Below are 22072 nucleotides of genomic sequence, written 5' to 3'. Positions count from 1 at the left end.
TGAAAAATAATAAAAAGACGCATACAAGTTTAACGACTTTTATTTCAATACATTTGGTCACATCGATCTACAAGTATTAAATATAGTCATGTTTGTATCGAACTACATTATCATGACAAAAAAAAAGTCAATTCCCAATATTCGAGAAAGATTTTACATAACAAGAAACAAAGTTCATAATAATGCAGTTCAATGAATGATGTAATTCTTGAGGATTAAAAACTAAAAACACATCCGGAAAGAGTACGGAAAAATGATACTAAAAAGTGCATAATTTATCGCTAAAACAAAACATTGTAACAATTTTATTAATACACAATTCAAAATTTTTTTAAGTTCAGGTTAGACGAGTAGCTCGAAAACGGTAAAATTCTCTTAAATGTATACAACGCAATGATAAAACATGATAGGATAAAACCAATTAAATAATCATAGTACATGAAAAAATCCTTACATTATATGGGTTAATAATTTATTTACGAAGTTTATTAGCTTACATTAATTACCTTAAGAATTACTATTTTATTTTTCCAAACAAATAACATTATCCTCACATTCATTTTTAAGTATTTTCCATTGTCTAATAAAAACTAAGTACTAGATTATTAGGAATGAAGCATAGCCTTAAATAATACTACATTATCTAATTCCATATCGCATATTCGAAACAAACTAAAATAGCTATCACGGACTCAATAGTGTATGATATTCAAAGCAAACGGTGAACATAAAAATACTGAAAAAGATTTCACGTGGTTAAAGTGAAACGCTTTTTAAAAGTATCTCACTAACTTCTCCAACCAATTTTGCAAAATATTATTATAGTGTATAATTAAGTAAATCGATAAGTTATCCAACGTGTTCTACACGTCATGATTTGATAAGTATCAAGGATTAATAGTATTCAAAGTAGAGACATCGAAGTATTTCAATAAATGGTTGAAACCATTTCAATTTCATGTAAATACTTCAAAATTTTGGCATTTGCTTTCTTTAACCTAAACGTTAATCTTACATTATACATTTTTATAGAGGATCCGCTAACATGCCGCGGTTTGAGAATTGAGAGATATTTAAAAACATAGTCGGAATCACAATAAGTACCACAAATAAAGTACTGGTGTAAATGCTAAGCAAATGAATATTTACAAATAAATATATATGTTTGTATATAAATCTATTCTAATTTATTTACATATAAGTTTCAGGTTTTAATATTTAAAAAAATCTGAAAAGGTAATCAAAATCACTAGAATAGGAAATCACGGTAGAACCGCCTGTACTATTGAACTAAAAAATTAAATAAATTGGTATGTATATTCACCAATACAAGCAAGATAGTTGCAATAAACACAAATCTACAAAATCATTTGCATTTTTTATTGCATGGAAATGAACAAACGTTTCCATAATTATAATTGCACTACTGAAAAAATAAGTACAAATGTAGTTTTAAAGTTCATAATTGATTTTAACAAGATATGTGAGAATAAAAAATGTGACTTTAAAATTCATCGCGATATTAATCATTTTGAAGAATCATTGAACAGAATAAGATTATTTTAAAAGGAGATAGAATTACACTTTTTACAACCAATATGTTGACTGAACTGCATAAAGAGAATAAAATTACACTTGATTCAAACAAATTTAAAATCAATTTCCAATTACAAAGCCGTGAAAGAATATAATTAAAAGATCACATTAAACAGCGACAAAATTATCAAATTCATTGCAACACTATTCATGAAATAAACATCATGGACAAATCAAACAGCCATATTTTAATGGGCCCTCTTCATAATGGGCAGCATTGGGCGAGTAGAGGCAATCACGATAGTATAGAGAAATATTAAAGCGCGTTACAGGATACCTTAAGATACTGTAATATTTTATAGTAGAGAATCTTAACATAAAAATATTATAGTATCTTCACCGTGTGTGACGCGCTTAATTCATAATCGATGTAATAGCGGCAAACATCAACGATCATATTATGTTGGGCCAACGTTGCTGATTGTGAAGAGGGCCCATAAGACTTACCTAGCTGACAAACTCGTTTTCAATGTTTCTAGTACGTAACTTGGCAAATTTTAAGCGTAGTGGGAGAAACTTGTGCATATAAAAATTCCCTACTACGCCACTTTTTGTCCAAGAAGTTTGCCGGGCGCTATACACTAACCGTTCAAAAACCGTTCTCACTTAAACTCCATAGCTATACGACTAAAATATGTTTAAAGGTCATTCAATAATTGGGTGGCTGTTATCGAATCCAATGCAACGCTATTCATAAAATGAATATCGTGGACAAATCACAAAACGGCATTACAAAACAGCCATATTTTATGTATTGTATAATTTTCAAGTCGTTTTCCATCTTAAAATTTTGTATAACTGACAAATTAATTTTTCATTACACAAAACGTTCATCCAACGACCGTTCTCACCAAGAAGCTTATATCTAATACACTGGAGATTTCAGTATGAACATTAACTTGTAACAAGAAAATATGACCTTGAATGACGCCTGTATGTTTTTTATCCCTTTCACACCCACTTGCCAAGTTAGGTGTGAAAGGGATAAAAAACATACAGGCGTCATTCAAGGTCATATTTTCTTGTTACAAGTTAATGTTCATACTGAAATCTCCAGTGTATTAGATATAAGCTTCTTGGTTCTCACTTATACTCCATAGCTATACGACTAAAATATGTATATAAAAGGTGTGTCACGTGTGTATGTCAGCACACGTGTGCGGGCGAGTGTGGAGGCCACAGCGGGCACTCGGCGTCTGCTGATGTTTCGTCTTTCTTGTCGCTGAGGAGATTACGCAGTGAACGGTATATGTTGCTGAATAGTTGCGGGTCGGAGAATGTCGCCTGGAAAAAAATGTTGTCATATTAATGACGATAAAAGGTCATAAAGGTTAAAATATCATAATATTTCCGTTAAAAAAGGCATATTAATTTTTTTATGCTTTTTGTTGCGGTTGTGTATAATGCACACGTTACCGTCTGGTGATTGTGAATATAGTAAGATAATTGAATAAAACAATATCAAGGATCAAGATCAAGGAGCTAAAAAAATATGTTTTATATGCCATTATTGCCACCATAAAAAATATGCTACTTGTTCTCTCATATTTTAATAGTTTTCATTGATAGTTTTATGCTCTCCTTCTGAATAAATTTCCATAAAAATAGTTGAAATTTTTACTTACTTCAACACCCACAGCCAGCAGCAAATGTATGACTGGTATAATTAGTAAGTAAATTCTAAAGTAGTTTTGTTCAACTTCAGACTGTTTCATCTCTTCAATCTCCATGTATTCGGCGAGGCTCTTCCAAGGACAGAACAATAGTAAGATAACGAATACTGCTTGTGTTGCAAGTGTTATCACCATATAAACTGAAATAACGAACAAATTGTTACAAGGACCTATAAGAAACGAGTGAATTTATGCTCCTGTTTTAAATAAAAACCGCAAAAAAATCAGTCGACTTTGCGATCATAGGAAAATCTTAGTAATTATACCTAATAATAATTATAAATCTGAATTGTAAGTGAATAGTGTGTTCAGTGTTGCAATCAACCTCATAATATTAGAACGGTGCATTGGGCAAAAAATTACCAATGCCAAGGCCAATACACCATTTAATTTTAGATTTTATAAGCAACATTGAAAATTAAGGTTACTCAAAACTAAATAATAAAAAAATACTTACTATTAGAGCAGAACGGCTCTCTAAACGGCCATCCTTTAGCGTAAACGCATGCCATGATCAAATATTGGAATGACGTCACAATGAAGATCACAGAATTCTCCCAGCACTTGACTTGCTCCACATCCGGACCACCCTCCACAGATTTGAACCTAAATTAATATTAATAATATGAAAAAAATTTAACAAACTAAGGGCCGATTTTTCAATGCTTGGATAAAACTTATCCGTCCAATAAAGTATTACACGATAATATTAAAATGTCACGTAAACTGTCAAATACGGGCAATTAGAATACATTTTTAAAATGGTCCCTAAATTTAATTTAGTTACGACTCTGCATATTAGTCACGAAAATCCGAAGGGCTGAATTGACATATGAAATTGTTCTACGAAAGTAACCTGATTTACTGTTTGATCAAGGCTATAAACAAACTATGTGTTATATATTGTACTTCCCAAAGTTTTCCCTACTGATTTCTTTCCCCATAAAGGAGACAAAAAGGTTCATAATATATACATACTAAGTTTAATAGTATTCTACCACTTATGAGAGCTTTTTAATTCTAAGCTTATGCTACTCACGAGAGCAGTGTGTAATCTAAATGTGTAACCTACTTCTACTTCAATGTGACATTGTGATGAATAAATTATTCGAATTCTTTAAGTACAAACTGTAATCATGCTTATAAGTATGCTCGTATGCAACGTATAAGCTGTTATACGTTGCGCAAACTTAGAATTTAAAAGCTATCCATCTCCTTTGTGGGGAAGAAATTATTATTTAATTTAGGGCCGATTTTTCAATGCCCAGATAAACGGCTAGATAGACTTTATTCTTCAGTTAACAAAATATTCAATTTTTCAATAGACGAATAGGACTTATCTATCGAATAACTACGTTATTTGAGGAATAAATCTATTTGCCGCTTCAACGGCCACGCTATTCGACGATTAGGCGTTTGAGTTGACAACTGACGCGTCAAATTTGGGATATTTTCGTATGTAAATAACATAGAGCGTAGAATTATTAACAATTAAACTTCTTTCTATATTACAATGTATTATCAATTAAAATCATATTGAAATTGATGTTCTTGGTAGTATTGATGACCATGCCATTGAAAATTTGCCGAACGCTGCCTTTATGTCGTTTCCATCGTAAAATATATAGATTGAAACACAAATTTAACGAAAACTCTTCACTCAAATCAAAACAACAATCAACAGTCATAGAACACAAGAGCAATACAAGAAATACTTAAAATGCACTCCTGACGTGAGTCATAATGACGGTTGCAAGAGTTGACTCTTTCCCGCTCTAACCTGACTAATTTAATATGTTTGTTTCGCCACTCCGAGAGCAGATCTGCCAATATGGAAATATTTGGTCAGATAGTTATTCATGGAATAAATCACGATTGAAAAATAGGCGAGCCGTTATGAGTTCGATAAACAATTGAATAAATCTATTCGAGGGGTAGTTATTACTGTTTATCTCGGGATTGCAAAATCGGCCCTTATTCGACCATAACTTTGGGAAGTATCAAAAATAACACACAGTATGTTGATAGCAAAAACAAATCGATGTATCGTCACACACCAGGGCTGAGCGAAGAGCAGCAGCGTGGCGCTGAGCTGCACGAGCAGCACGAGCGCCACCTGCAGCAGCAGCGGCAGCAGGCTGGCGGGCGCCACCAGCGACACGGGCGGCACAGTACTGTTACTGGCATAGGTCAACACACACATACCAGGGCTGAGCGAAGAGCAGCAGCGTGGCGCTGAGCTGCACGAGCAGCACGAGCGCCACCTGCAGCAGCAGCGGCAGCAGGCTGGCGGGCGCCACCAGCGACACGGGCGGCGACTGGCGCGTGAGCGCGGGCCCGGGCCGCGCGCGCCCCAGCGACAGCGCCAGCAGCGTCGTCAGCACCAGGTCGATGTACAGGAACTGGTTGTTGCCGAGGATCGAGTAGAACTGACGACAACGGGCGGGGGTAAGGTTATATATAGTGCGCGCGCACGCACATATGCACCTGTATGCGTGTGTCTTACAGCACGGTAAACATATATGAACGGTACGCAGCACAGTACGGGTATACAGCATCAAATCTATCGACAAGATTTGTTTGTTTGTAAGCTTAAAGTATAAATGCGGTTTTTACAGCGCGTTTACGCACACTAAATCCATCTTCTTGCACGAAGGAAATGATAGGAATTGAGGAATATGACAACTTATATATCTATGTGTGTAATAAATACACACACGCATAAACAATAAATAAATGAGCAACATAATTATTACGTATTAATATTTCGCGGTGCAGCTTCTTTCGCATGCACGCGCTTCATTATTTATTTTATTAAGGATACAATACAATATATCATTTCCCGATATGTGATGGTAAATACCATTTACAGAAATTCTAAATTAATAATATTTTAAACATACTCACATTATATAGAATAAGAATAGAGAAGAATTGTATAAGTGAATAGAGAGCCATGTATTTGAAGATGGCGAACGAAGTGCTGAGAGCGCATCTGCCTTCCAGAGCTAATAGCTTCACGCATCGAATGTTCTGCTCTTGAGACGTGAACGGTGCGGCCACTGAAATTTTTGTTTATATTAAAACTAGCTTTCCGCCCGCGGTTTCGCCCGCTTTGTCTAAAACATAATAAATTATATACTAAACCTTCCTCTGGAATCACTCTATCTATTAAAAAAACCGCATCAAAATCCGTTGCGTAGTTTTAAAGATTTAAGCATACATAGGGACATAGGGACAGAGTAAGCGACTTTGTTTTATACTATGTAGTGAACATGTATAATGAGGGACAATTTGAATTTTCTTAAATTTGAATTTTCATTGATTTAAATTTTCTTAAATTCAATAACATTTGCCAAAATATAGTTCATAATGAACACAAAATGTTTGATTAGAACTTCACATCAGTTTTTCACTTCTAACAAATACAAAAAATCCAAATATATCAATGTCGAGTCAACAACCAACTACAAAGCGCCTTTTTTTTCTAAAATTTTATATCTAACTTTAACTTTAAATTAGTCAGATTAATTATTTGTAAAGCCCAATCTCCACTAAAATCAAACCTCTCATCACTGTATCCTTTAGAACAAATTGTCAATGTCGTATACATTACAACGAAATTATTCGAAAACAATTGCATCTAACAACCAATTTCAGATTAAGGGCTGATTTTTCAATCCTTGGTAAAAACTTATTCGTCGAATAATGTATAAAACTACCATTTTAAAAACGTATTCTAATTGCCCGTATTTGACAGTTTACGTGACATTTTAATATTATCGTGTAATACTTTATTGGACGGATATGTTTTATTCAAGCATTGAAAAATCGGCCCTAAATAGTTACCTGATGCATCAGCTTCCGACAGTGAAATACCAACATGGGCTGCTTTAAGCGCTCCACAGTCGTTAGCTCCATCACCGCACATACCCACTATGAGCCCTTCACCTTGTAACGCTGTTATTAGTTGCGTCTTTTGATCTGGCCCGAAACGGCCGAATATCATACCTAATAAAAATAATAGTTTAAAAAAACTAAAAAACACGCTTTTTATAGAAAACCGAACTAAAAAATAGAAAATTTTATCAAATTAGTGTATTGTCATCGGTCCTCAATAAATCTACAAAGTTTGAACGAAATCTGGCCGTTTAAAGTGGGTCAAAATCGCGCCCAAAGAAGTCGGTTACAAACAAACATACAGGTGAAGCTAATATAAAGCGTGTAAAAAAAAATATCATTTTTGATGGTTTATTAGAAGTAACTAAAATATATCTTTACTAATATTTAGAGCTAAACGGGTTGTTTGTTTGCATTAACGCTCTAATCTTGGGAATTATTGATCGGATTCGAAAAATTTCTTCAATTTTAGATAGCCCATTTATCGAGGAAGGCTATATAATGACGCTAATACCAATAGAAGCGACAAATTGTGGAGAAAAAAGATAATATGTTATTTAATATACCGCATAAGCACTTTCAAAATTGATCAAAGTTCAATAGTAACAACGAAGAAACAATCTAGAGCTTTAATAAACTAAGGGCCGATTTTTCAATGTTTGGATAAAACTTATTGGTCGAATAATGTATAAAACTACCATTTTAAAAACGTATTCTAATTGCCCGTATTTGACAGTTTACGTGACATTTTAATATTATCGTGTAATACTTTAGTGGACGGATAAGTTTTATCCAAGCATTGAAAAATCGGCCCTAAGAAAAGCAAAGTATGACATTTTTGTACTTACCTTTACTCATGACAGTAGGCATGAACTCGGGATAATGCACTCTGACTCCTGCCCAAGTCTTTCCCTCCATAGCGATGACATAATCGTTGGAATCTATGGCTAGTTTCGGTGGACCGCCTTCACCAACGACCTGGTGAAATTGAACTTAATTAAAAAGACGTGTGGCACTCGGGGACTGCCGCGGTAAAGCTATTGCATGCTATGCCTTCAAGCCACACCTCCGCCCGTCGGAGTGGGGAGCGTAAGGTTTTTTCGTTACGGAATTTCTAGATTCAGTCCCCGCGCTCAAGGCCCGCGATAGAAGCTATGCAATAGCTTAATAACAGTATATTTGTTGAAGATGCATAATATTTTGTTTAGGTGATGGGAAATTAGAGCATAGTGATAGTAAATCTTTTTTTAGCGTCAATTTCTTACACTTGGAAGACTAGTATTTTTTTCTAATGTATTCAATGTCTATAATAATTATTAACAAAAAATATCTCAGACTAAACGTAGAACACGTACCACAGACTTGCTTGTATAGACGTTTTAAGCGTATTTGTAATTACCTCCATAACAAGTGGCGGTCTTTGCTCACTGGTCTGTGGCAGCCCCAGTGTTACCAACACAACTTTTTGCTGTGGCTGTACCATGAAACAGCCCCGCGCTACTGACATTGCTGTCATAATGTTGTCACCTATAAATAAAAATGGACTTGAGAGCTCTGTCCAAGAAGCTTATATCTAATACACTGGAGATTTCAGTATGAACATTAACTTGTAACAAGAAAATATGACGTTGAATGACGCCTGTATGTTTTTCTATCCCTTTCACACCTAACTTGGCAAGTTGGTGTGAAAGGGATTCTGCTGTCCTATTCAAATGAGGGCAATGTCGCCGGGTACGTATCCAAGCAGTCAATATGGAAATGATCAAATTCGCAACGTTGCCAAACCGTTCTTTAATATTAACTCCTTGGATACGTAAGTCAGCGACGCCGCCTGCTGTTTTGCTGTTAGAGCCTCATTATAACAGTAAAACATTAAAAAAATCAAATAAACTATGTATCTGTTGAGTTTCATGTATTGTTCAAATTTTTTATTCAGTTTTGGTTTTGTTATACCCAATATTACAACATGATTATCTGTGCCAATTTTGTATTCATAACAATGGATAGTCTTGTGACCATAGAAATCTAAATAACAAGACACTAGAAGTCGTAAGCGTGCGTGACCTTGTCGCCACTCAGGTGATTTTCACATCACCAGTGCATTCGTCACTGTTCAGTTGCTCTGGAGACGTATGAGTGTATACATGGTGTGTTTCAGCAATTCCCATTGCGGAAATTCTTCCACAAGTTGTAATTATACTTATAAAGGAATAATATTTCATCGGAAAATATTTTTTTTTAGAAATAATGCTGTTTTTCCTTAATATTATAGAATATTTACAAGTATTACGAGTGTCACCATAGTAATCGAAATAACAATGAATGACACAGTCGACCATTCTTATTATCACGTTTGTTCGTATTGGAGCAAAAAGTCTCATATACTTAGGGATGTTATTCTAAAATAAACCGTAAATTCGTGCGTTAGGATACATATTCAAAAGCTTAATTTAATAGTTAAGTTAGTTTTTACTAAAATCAAGCTGTCCAATAAAAGGCATAGTTTACTTGTGTGTACTGTTTAGCTTTCGGTTTGAATGTGTTGATTTTGGCGACAGCGGTTTTCATACGAATTATGACATTATAGCACTTCTATGTGTCTTGTTATTTAGATTTCTATGCTTGTGACACATTGAAAAGGAATTAAGCTTATTGATGTGTTTGATTGGCATTATCTGTTTATCAAATTGATGTGCTGGAGGCAAAGATAAAATGCCAAAATATAACATCGATTTCAGACATATTTCCTAAACAATAAAGTCCTTGAGTTTTTGAATCATAACTAATTATACATTTAATTTGCTTATTAAGATAACATAGATTTATAGATATGAGATAACAATTTTTATGAAACATAGAATTAATTTTTTACGAAAAATAATAAAAATCGTTGCTTCGAATGCATGTAGAAATGCAGAAAATAGAATAAAATAAAATAAAAATACATTTATAGCTCATACAGATAATAGAAAATAATTAAAAACATACCAGTAACCATAATCTGCCGCATATTAGCCTCATGCAACTCCTTGATCACGTGCGTGGTCTCCGGTTTCAGGCTATTTTGCATGACTAGAAAGCCCAAAAACGTCATCCCATATTCAATCATTTCTCTTTTAATTCTTTGTGCGTCCATCCATTTCATTTTGCGATCTAACTTCTTGTACGCAAGGCCGATAACTCTGAATCCATTTGACGTGTATTCGTTGAGCGTGCTACTAAAGTTGTCTGGAAGCGACATCGGATCGCACATTCCTGCAATCTTAACGTTGTTAGAATATTAAATGGTTATATGCGAAGTGAATGCTTGTCGATAATACATTTGTTAGGATAGAAATTGTATTTGTAATGGAGTTATGAATCTTTTCATGATTTATGGGGATATTAGAGATGTACCATATCGAAAAGTTTAAGCCACATTTAATTTATAAAGCTAATAAGACACGAACTAGCCAACTTCAGAAAAAATATTGATTAAAATGCAACTGCTACATTCATTTTCTAAATTCACTGCTTGCTTGGAAGTTGGAGGAAATATAAGATTTAAGAGCACCTACATCAAAAACAAAGACTGTAAATGAAATGACCACATTTTCCTTTTTTTCTGGTACAAAATTTGTAAACCTCTAACATTTACTTTTTATGTAAAAACTGGTTTTTTTTTTTTAATATATGAAAAAGCAAGATATCAAAATAATTACCTTCTCAGGGGCACCCTTAACGTAATAAACCATAGATGGTTGACCCAACACTCTTGCGATGACCCCCATTGATTGTTGCGACGAAGAAAAGTGGAATCTACGCAGTAAACCAATCTAAAAGTACATGTAAGTTAGGAAATGTTGCATAATAAGAATAATTCACAATTGCGCTGGCATATACTTTGTAAAGCCTGCAATTAAAAAAGATAAGAAGCTATAAGTTAATTTTTTATAAACAGCAATTTCTATGTAATTATTCTCTGTTTGTTATTATTACTTAGTTATATACCTCATAGGGCATCTCCATAGTTAGAGGATCATAGTTCTCCAAGTTTTGTAAATCTTCACTAGTGGTGGGCGGTTTAACAATGGCCGGAGTTAGGTTGTCGTAGCGAGTATTTTCTGGACCAGGCTCTTCTAGAACCTATGTAATAAAAAATATGTTATATCACCGCGAAAAAAATATTTAACGTTTGAAACACATTAATATTTGTTTATCTAGATGTTAAATGTATTTTTCCCTTCTTTTTGTAGGTTCTTGTGTAAATCATCCATAATGTTTTAAAAGAAAATATTTAAATTACATTTTACAAGGACCTGAAAGACCTTTACATCTGTGCGAGGATGCTTAGCGAGGGATGTGTTTGTAAAGCTATGAGCTATAATTGAAAATATTGAAGTTTTTTCGCACTGAAATTTCTAATATGTATTACAGAACGTATGTGTGATGGGATGACTGATTCCAAAACACGATTGGAAAATTTTGCTCGATAAAAAAAAATCCTGAAGTTACCTCTAAAATATCATATAAATGCTCATTACAACCGTATTTTACGATAATAATTCGTATAAAATCACAACCTCACCTCCTCCTCTCACCCCTTACCTCAGGTCCGAATAGCTGAATTTTCGCTGACCGCCTAACCCCCCTTAAGCGTTTGGAGCGATACTATGGGTTCATTCTCGCACATCTCTTGTAGAAACGCACCCTTTTTCTTATTATGCAACTGGCAAGCGGCCGCTTGAACTAGCAGACTCTTGGTTATATCTCACAAAAAAAACCATTAAATCTCACCCATTGCGTAAACTCGAACATCTTCAAATCCAATGGATCCCCCTTCAACTGGCCCAATATACTGGTAAGCGAGTGGCAAGCGGCTAGCGCTTGTACTAGCGGACTCTTTACTGGCAGGTTGTTGATATCGTCCACACAGCGGCCGAAACTCTCGTCTTGGATGCATGGTATGACCGCGTAGAGGTCTAGACCGTCCTCTGTTAAAGTTCCCGTCTAGAAATTAAAGAAATAATGAAGAAAAATTTCGTATTAAGATTTATAGAAAATATTTTTTTTATAAAAAAAAAATCTTGTAACAAGTCAATTTAATTGTAAACATAACGATTTGTTTGGTAATCATTGCATGGGTGAAAGCACAATTCTATGTTTCTTTTTTAAATAATATACATTAAAACGTTAAATTTTAAGCAAAAATGACTTCAACATACGATAGAGAAAAAAAAAATGTTACGAAATAACTAGTGAAGACTATTATTACCATAGAAATCTAAATAACAAGACACATAGAAGTGCTATAATGTCATAATTCATATGAAAACCGCTGTCGCCAAAATCAACACATTTAAACCGATAGCTAAACAGTACACACAAATAAACTATGCCTTTTATTGGACACAGTGCCGTCTTTAAGGCAGGGCCCGCAGGGCCCTGGCCCGAGGCCCCGAGGTAGGCAGGGGCCCCACAATTCTGAAAATTTTCGATATACAACAACAAATTTTATAACATAATAAGAAAAATATCAAATCACACACTTGTTTATTACACATTTATTGAACTCTCATATGTGGGGTGTTAAGAGACGGGGTTACGATTTAGCCTATTGCGTTATTGTAAACTGAAAAATGATAAAGTTAAAATTTAAGGATTTTCCATCCCTTACATAGGCCCCAGCCAGTACCTTGGCCCATAGCCTCGTTGATCCTAAAGACGGCACTGATTGGACAGCTTGATTTTAGTGATAACTAACTTATATATTAAATTAAGCTTTTTAATATGTATCCTAACGCACGAATTTACGGTTTATTTTAGAATAACATCCCTTAGTATATAAGACGTTTTATTTCTTTTTGTTCCAATACGAAAAAAATCGGCTTTTCTACAACAGAAGTTGTCAATTTTCAATAGATATAACTTTGAACATAAACTCATAGAAATAAGGTTGAAATTTGTGTTAAACGTGATAATAAGAATGGTAGACTGTGTCATTCATTGTTATTTCGATTACTATGGTGACACTCGTAATACTTGTAAATATTCTATAATTTTAAGGAAAAACGGCATTATTTCTAAAAAAGAAATATTTACCGATGAAATATTATTCCTTTATTAGTATAATTACAACTTGTGGAAGAATTTCCGCAGTGGGATATGCTGAAACACACCATGTTTATACACATACGTCTCCAGAGCAACTGAACAGTGACGAACACGCTGGTGTTGTGAAAGTCACCTGAGTGGCGACAAGGTCACGCGCGCTTACGACTTCTAGTGTCTTGTTATTTAGATTTCTATGATTATTACCTTATCAAAGCACATCACTTGCAACTTTCCACAGATTATAATTTTCGGTGGTGACACACAAAATATTCTGTTTTTCTTCAACCGTTGCTGACTGTACACTATACCCGCTGTCATGGCGGCCGGCAACGCGGGCGGAACCACTATAGTAATGATATCCAATGTGCGAAGTATTATTGTGCCTAGTGAACTCTGAAAATTCATTGTTATGTTTAATTTGTGAATAAAAAACATGAATAGAACATAGGAATTAAAAGAAAATTGTATTTAGTATACTCGGAATAGAAACTAGAAGATATCTATATTATGCTTGTTAGCTAAATTAATTTTAACAGGCTATAAATATAGGTAATTGTTACTAGCTAATAAATAAATTAAAATTTAATATTGTTATCAGCTTTAAAAATGTATTGTTACTTACGCCTCTTTGAACATAAAGCCAGATCGAATACGCCATTCCGACAGCGGCGATGCAGAACATGAAAATAACGAATTTCACGGCATCCTTATAGAATTGGAAGTCGAATTGTTTCGGAAACAGAATGCTCTTAATCAGTTCGCCTTTTGCGGTGTAGAATCCTGTTCGAACTACTTTAGCCAGTACCTTGGGTAAAAAATATATTTGATTAATTGTGAGAATGGATGGATGGATGTTTGTTATTCTTTCACGCAAATACTACTGAACCGATTACAATGAAACTTGGTATGTAGGTAGCTGAAGACCCAGAATAGGACACAGGCTACTTTTATACCGGAAATCCCACAGGAACGGGAACTATGTGGGTTTTTTTTTTAAATCGGGCGAAGCCGAGACGGTAATATGCAGTTTTGGATATTATTTTGAGTTTAATTGATGTTGTGAGATATACAGTGGTGGTCACATAATTAAAGACACTAAGAGCATTTTATACTACCCAAGACACTTCTCTCAACATTTTTTTTCACACTACCATTGGAACTTGTTAAATAATTTTAAAATATTCAGGTATGTGTTGTCTAATTCTAAACTAAATTTTATCTACAGAACTTGTCGGTTTGTTAGATTTTAATCGGTTCATCCTTACTACCAGCAGTTTTAACCTAGCAAAGGTCTGGCCATATAATTAAAGACATTAGACTCGCTTATGAGAAATATAAAAAAATATTATTTTAATGCGATTATTTTATTTACAAAACATTTTTACACTTTTCAATATTCGGTTGCATGTCCTTTGGCAGTAATGACGGTTTACATCTCTTGGGCATTGAAGCAACTAATTTTGTACAAGTTGCATCACTAATTTGGTTCCATTCTTCGAAAATGCTTTGCAAAGTTAGTCGACGTTTGATGACCGCTTTGCCGCGACTTCTTTCTTTCTTGATTTCATAAGTTTTCGATCGGATTTAAACCCGGGCTGTAGGGGGGCCAATCCAAAACAGTTACAGTTTGGTTCCTTAACAAGCACTTCACTACTTTTGCTGTGTGACGATAATGATCCTATCATTATCGTGTTGAAAAGTCCAAACAAAAGGTAAATTTTCCTCCGCATAGGGCAGCATGGATTGCTCTAAAATATACTTGTACTGGAATTTATCCATGTTGCCTTCTGTCTTTTTGACAGGTCCTACACCAAGTCCAGAAAAACAGCGCCACACATTGATATTTCCACCCCCATGTATAACTACTTATTAGTGTATCTTGGATCCATTTCCTTATTGAGATGGCGTCTTACATATTGTTTTCTGACAGAATTAATCATATTAATCTTAGTTTCATGCAAAAACAGCACATGTTTCCAGTCTCGTTCAGTCCAGTGTTCGTATTTTGTAGCAAAGTCAAATCTTGCCTTCACATTTTGTTTTTTCAAAAGTGGTACTTTCCGAGATACTCTTCAGTGCAAGTTTTCCTCACACAGTATCCGTCTAATTGTCCTTGCAGACACTTCCTCCAAGCCTGCTGCACCATACAACTCTGAACTGTATCAGTTTCGACTCTTTAAATGGATCTTTTTTAGCCAACAACACCATTTTTGGATCTTTTGGCCGAGTAGTTTCACTTGGTTTTAATTTTCTGAGTACGTTTTCGGTCGTGTGGAACATCTTGACATGTTTTATAGCATTCATAACCATATCCTTGGAACAGTTTAATTATCATGGAAATAAAAATAATTTTTCGTGTGGACGAGTCGCAACTCTTGTTTTTAACCATAAAAATTGATATTAAAACAATTAAACGTATGAATTTTAATATTAAAAGTAAAAAATACTAAAAAAATTATGGAGTGTCAACGATTTGTGAAATTACCCGGCAAAACGAAGAAAAGCACAATGCTGTTTCTTTTTATTTATAAAAAATTATAACTCATTTCTTGTTGTCTTTAATTAAGTGGCCAGCTACACATACGTTAACAAAGTTTGTGTTACATTCCCACAGAGAGCAAGTGTCGAAACTAACAAGGAATATAACTATTTTTTGTCCCTCATTTTAATGAACATATTGTCTTGTATGGTTTAATAAAAATAATACTAGATTAAATACCTTTTTCAGATAATTGTACTTCCTAATGTAAATCTTTTATGGTCAATTCGGGGGTGTCTTTAATTATGTGACCACCACTGTATATTTACCTGATTATTTCCATAGAATCTTGTTTGAATAACATGTGTGCCAGCAAACAATGTATGTCGCTTATGGTTTTCCGTTGAGAACACTTCAGCCGAAGGGCATGGAGGCCCTTTCATTACAGGAACACTTTCACCTAAAAATATTTTATCAATTTACTCTCAAATAGCTCATCAAAAGATAAATCATTCTGTTAACTAAGGTCAATAAAGAAAAGTCGTCATGTTGGTTTTTAATTTGTTTATTTAGGCATAAGAAGGACAATTAATGTGAACATATTTCATTTGGGTAGATTTATAAGAGCAATATTTTATCTACTCTTGATCGATTTGTCGTTAGTATTATTACTACAATATTAATTATATTGCTACTTATTATCCAAAACGTAGAAAAGTTTCCAAAATTGTAAGTTATGAAAAGCAAAATTTAAAGTTGAATTACTTATTTTAATTTCATCACGTGTAAATTATACGTAAAAATGCTTATTAAAAAGGATGTAAAACGAGTAAACTAATAAATTTCATACAATACACTAAGACAATACAGTTTACACAATAGCATATTAAAAATATATATCCGGTTACTATTTATGTTAACTTATTATATGTTAATTTATGACCACCATAAAACATATATTTTTTATTCTACATTGTTCGGATGAAATATTTTTATAGCAGAATATAATTTTTTTTTTCAAAGTGCCAATGTAATTTCATTTTTAACTACAGGACAGAACGAGTAGATGATAGCGTCGCACGGTATCACGCATCTTTCAGCTGGCAACACTAGTACATCGCCGGGAACCAATCTGCTTGCGTTCACTACTTTCTCTACTCTCTACCTACGTAAGATACCTCTAGCTTACAAAAAAACTCACCAGTAAGCATGCTCTCGTTGACAATACAAGAGCCAGTCAGCAGCATAGCATCACACGGCATCACGCATCCATCAGCTGGCAACACTAGAACATCGCCGGGAACCAATCTGCTTGCGTTCACGACACACTCTTCACGCCCGCTGCGTGACGGTCGCAGTACCGTCACCGTAAACGAGCATGTAGAGCCCGCCATGTTGTGGATCTTTATGCTCATCTGTGGAAACATTTTGAAGTGTCATAAGTGTCATTCTTCGTATGTTATAAAAAGTGAGGGAACTTGAAAGTTGAAAATTGGATTTTCGTTGTCAAAAAATAGATGTAATTTTTTTGTGGAAATAAAGCAACTAAGTAATAAATAAACATATTATTTACACATTTTTGCATGTTAATAAAAAAGACACTTATTCATATACTTTTAACGAGATTACGTATATTGCTGCGCATATTTTACGGTAACTAAATCTTCAGTTTCAGTGCAAATTACTGTAAATAATGGATTACATCACGCATGTATAAAAATGAACGTATTTACAAAATACCAGCTTATTAGCTTACTAGTTATTATGTACACAGTGTACTGACATTACGTTATCCGATTCAAATAGATTAGTTGTTGTAACCAATTTCCTTATCCATGAATAATAAAATTTATTACAGACTAGAGACTAGTTGGTAAAACCAAAGTGAATTTAATTATAATTTATATACTTAGTAAGAGAATTTACCTGTTTCGTTTGGTATAGCGCCATCATGCACGACACAGCGGAAAGTATGAAAACGCAGGTCGCATACTGATAGTACTCATCCAACGACCATAGAATGATCGAGAAGATTTGGAACAAGTAAAACGGGTTGAACACTTCGTTGCGGAATATCGTCCAGTACTTCTTGACTTCCACTTCCACCGAATTCGGCCCGTACAATTTTATACTAGGACAGAGATAAATATTTTACAGTTAATTTTATCGTAACAAAGCCTCTGTGGTTTAATTAAAAGTTCATCAGGTATGGACATGGTACAGAATTTATGTGAGATAAAGTGAATCATTCGAAATGAATATAAGTACATAAATATGCAAACTCTATTATAGAAATTTGTCAAATAAATTATTATAGAGTAAACTAAACTTACTAAAGGTAAGGATACTCACAGCTCATTTTGTTGTCTTTTATTCAGTCCGGACATATTTTCCATCAGTATATTGATAGTAAGTTTTTCGTTAAGTGCCTGCACATTGATAAATGCTCCTTGATCGGTCAGCCAGATGTAGCGACTGTGTTGGTAGATAAAATACCGAAGTGAGTTATCCCTGAGGCTTGATATATTAAGATCGACCTTCTCAACCTTTTCGATTGTAAATGCGCCCTCACTGTCTATAACTGAACGGAAAAAGAACATTGTTATAAGCTTATCATGTACTTTTAAATAGGAAAGACTAGAAAATTGTTGAATATCAATTGCACAGCTATATGCATTTGCAATACCATTGCTATGCAGATTTTATAAACCTCAAAACATAGTAAAAAAAGGGGAAAAGTAAAAATAGACATAGTTACATGATATTTTCATGGGAAAATTATTCATACATAAATATTTTACAAATCTCACCACAAATTTCTTCCGCATTTTTTAGGCTACATTTGATATATTTGTAGCGATTGTACGCCGGGTGGTAGGCCAGAGCGAAATACGGGAGGCCGCAGAGCGATACGCATATTGTGTGGAATATTGTTGAGCGAAGCCTGGAATATTTGTAGCCGTAGATCCTTATGGATTGATCATCAGCTGACCCTTCCAATACCTGCCAATGCGCTTCCCCGATAACTTCATATTCTTCTGTAAATTTACAAAATTCCTGCCTATTAAAAAATACTAAATAAAAATTAAAAACCATATCTACTTATTTTCTAACATGGCATATTCGAACTTAAAATGAAACAAGATTTGACAACTTGTGGGATAACAAAAAATAAGAGTTTGCTGAAATTTTTACACAGGTGAAAGGTATGGAAAACATCCATTTCCTGTTTAATTCTCCCTCTCGCGATAAATTTGCGCTATGGTGAATTACCCAAAGATTTTTCTTAAACAGTACCTAAGCAACATGTGATTAGAATATTAAATAAGTTAGAACCTCTTTAAGTTGCACCTGTATATCTCAAATCCTCCTTTCATCGAAATTTCAATTATTTATAAGACGAGGAAATCAGTGAGCCCCCTACAAACTTTTATTGTACAAATTTTGACTCAATAACACGAAAAATAAAATACATCTGTATTTCAAACAATAATTAATTTATGTGTCCACAACTCGACGTTAAGCGCGGATTTTGCGTGAAAAAGAAAAGGAGGGGGGGAAATACGCAAAGATGAAAACTCTACCTCAAGCGCGAAGCTTGTGAGGGCTGCCGAAAACTTTAAGGAGTGACCTAGGAAAACCTATGTGCGTGGGCCGTGGACCCCTAATCCACAAGCACCATACATTTCATGTATTTCGAACATGATTATTTATTTCACCTCCCTAATCAAAATTAAAAAAAATCGGTCAACGACGACGAAACGACGAGTACGTACGACCCGTACGTACTCGCGACTTCATTAGATACAGCAGCTAGAGAGATGGCTAGGCAGACAGATAGACATCAAAGTCTCAGTAATAATGACCCGTTTTAACTTTTTGATACAGGACCCCTAAAAAGTGTATGTTGTATATAAATTCTTCTAGGTCCCTAATTCAATTCTCTTAAATTCATATAAAATAAAATAATTCATAACTCGAATAATTTGGTGTTACCACTGATGTTCAACTTATAGAGGTTCTATTAAAATAATGAAAGACATGTAAGTTGAAGTAATATTAGAAGTGAAAAATAATACAAAGTAATAAAATGGGTACTATCTCATATCTAAACAGTATCTTTCAATAGGATACCAATGTGATTGTTATAAGATAAAAATTCTTGGAAAATAATATTTGTTCTAAATGGAAAATGCACATTTACATTCATGTTGCTACATAAATACTCCGAATTGTTGATTACAATTAGAAGATATTCCATTCTCTAAGCTTGGTTAATAGATATGACCTATATATCAAAACACAATCAAGGCTATTATCTTCATACAACAAACAGTATCTAATGTGAAATATTAATTTATTGCACATTATTGACTGCAACTTTATCTATAAAACTAATACTATTATATATTCAATAAAAATAGCTAACTTATACATTATGCTTATAAATAATAAATTGAAATGAGACAATATTAAAATGACAATCTATGGTAACGGAAACATATTTTTATTGAAATTACTAGCTGTCCTGGCAAATATTGTTCTTTCTGCCTTACTCTCTTATCACTTAGGAGGTCTCAACCTCACTCACTCACCCAATAGGCATAAAAAATTTCATAAGAATTGGTCTAGCCATATCAGTAGTATGGTAACTAACATTTCGACACGCGGGTTTTATATACAAAGGGATTTTAAGCTTAGTTATTAGTTAGTGCATTTGACTGCCTCCTTGATACAGTGGTTGATACGTGAGCAAAGCACCAAGGGGTCCTGGGTTCAATTCCCGGTGGAGACGAAGAAAAAATAATGTCTCGGTCTGGTAGGACACAAAAGGTTGATCACCTAAGTTCTTGTCCCTAAAGAAAATCGATAAGTGAAACAGATGTATAATGCATCTGCCCCTTACCCCACTAGGGGCCATTGGACTTCACAGTAATCAGTGCATTTAAAAAAATAAATTATATTCATAATGTATAACTATACAAAGTTTGAATTAAATCTGTGCAATTGCAGTGCATAGAATATATTATGTACTCTTACACAACTTTAAAGTGACTTAAAATAGATGAATGAAAAATGAAAACTACAAATTTTAATACGCTGAAAATTAAGCATATCTTTTTACATTCTTATCTAGACAAATTCTGGTATTAAGCATAATATTTTAATTTATTTTTTTCACTTCCTGTACTTTTAAAAAAATAGGCAAATAGTAAAAAAAACAAACAATAATGGTGAATTTTATCAAGGCACTCTGCACATAGATAATTTTTATTGTAAGCAATTACATAAATTATTTTGAAATACCATATACATTGTCATCACCACAGATGAAGTATATACTTTTAAAAGTATTGCACCCATTCTTATCTCTTCTTATTATGACTCAATTATTGAAATTCTACATGTAAGTTTTCTATTTAAATTGAAAAAAGGCATTTACTTTATGAGTTTTATTTAATAATTTAAAAGGATCTTATAATGTGATACATATATAGATACAAACAAGAACACAAAAACCTAAATACATTTATATTTTAGACATATTGTATAGAAATGTAACCTCTACTGTGAAGTACTATAGATTTAAACCATATTTATATAAGTAATAAAATGTAGACTTTAATTTTACAGATAAATCAATATTCTATTAAAATGTATTTAATTTTTATAACAATAAATCATTTATGACCTTTTACTCGACACATATTTTATATATAAAACCCGTGACATCGCGCATAATATATTTCATGAAGGGTGTCCATGTTCACAATCAATAATATCGAATAATTCATGTCATCTATAAATACGTTTTAAGTGTCTGTGTCTTAAAAGTTATTATTTACACAGTATTTTACTTATGATTCATAAGATACGAGACGAATTCGTAGAAAATATAAAGATTGGTACTTTACCGTTGGTGACGGAGGCATTATTCATGTTTGGCATTCCCGAAAAACTTTTAATCACACACAAATTAAGGCATAATATTATAATATTATTTTATTTATGAATCGTTGCTACCTCATCGCAAATACTATCAAGAATCCCAAGAAATAAAATCGCGCTCTCACATCACACCTCGAGTAAATGAAATCAAAATCATAGATAAAATGAATGAAACAAATGTGTCAGTTTGACAAGACCAAATTGCCATATCTAAAATGAAAAATCCATTGACAATAGATTAATTATTTTTGTTATCATTCAAATATTATGTTCTTTCCTTGTTCTTTCTGCAGTGTTCAAATAACTTCGTTAATAAGATGTTATTTTTAAATGAAGTTACATTCATAAATTATTATCGTTCAGTGTCATATATTCTTCAAAA

At 33.6% G+C, this 22072-nt stretch overlaps 2 protein-coding genes across 2 annotated transcripts in view; both read right to left on the bottom strand.

Moving 5' to 3' along the window:
• The window catches only part of eIF3g1 (eukaryotic translation initiation factor 3 subunit g1), a 123434-nt gene that overhangs the window by 29634 nt on the left and 71728 nt on the right, over positions 1 to 22072 (bottom strand). The window lies entirely within an intron of this gene.
• On the bottom strand, positions 25 to 21838 carry LOC149904618 (polyamine-transporting ATPase 13A3-like). The gene is made up of 20 exons (XM_090107376.1): positions 21657 to 21838; positions 18552 to 18779; positions 18094 to 18322; positions 17668 to 17872; positions 16943 to 17156; positions 16071 to 16201; positions 13885 to 14067; positions 13467 to 13655; positions 11946 to 12158; positions 11160 to 11294; positions 10871 to 10984; positions 10158 to 10431; positions 8569 to 8696; positions 8018 to 8147; positions 7119 to 7280; positions 6177 to 6331; positions 5475 to 5698; positions 3727 to 3875; positions 3222 to 3409; positions 25 to 2880 (listed from the first exon to the last, which is right to left on the bottom strand). Exons 1-20 carry the CDS (start codon positions 21688 to 21690, stop codon positions 2743 to 2745), a joined length of 3423 nt encoding a protein of 1140 aa, XP_089963502.1. The 5' UTR covers positions 21691 to 21838; the 3' UTR covers positions 25 to 2742.

This window comes from Colias eurytheme, chromosome 11, assembly GCF_061535395.1.
Source record: "Colias eurytheme isolate Ceu_HAF_F1 chromosome 11, ilColEury1 Martin Lab GWU primary, whole genome shotgun sequence".
In the NCBI taxonomy this organism is placed as follows: domain Eukaryota; kingdom Metazoa; phylum Arthropoda; class Insecta; order Lepidoptera; family Pieridae; genus Colias; species Colias eurytheme.
Note: the sequence above shows the minus strand (reverse complement) of the source record. Positions and strands in the feature narration are given on the sequence as shown.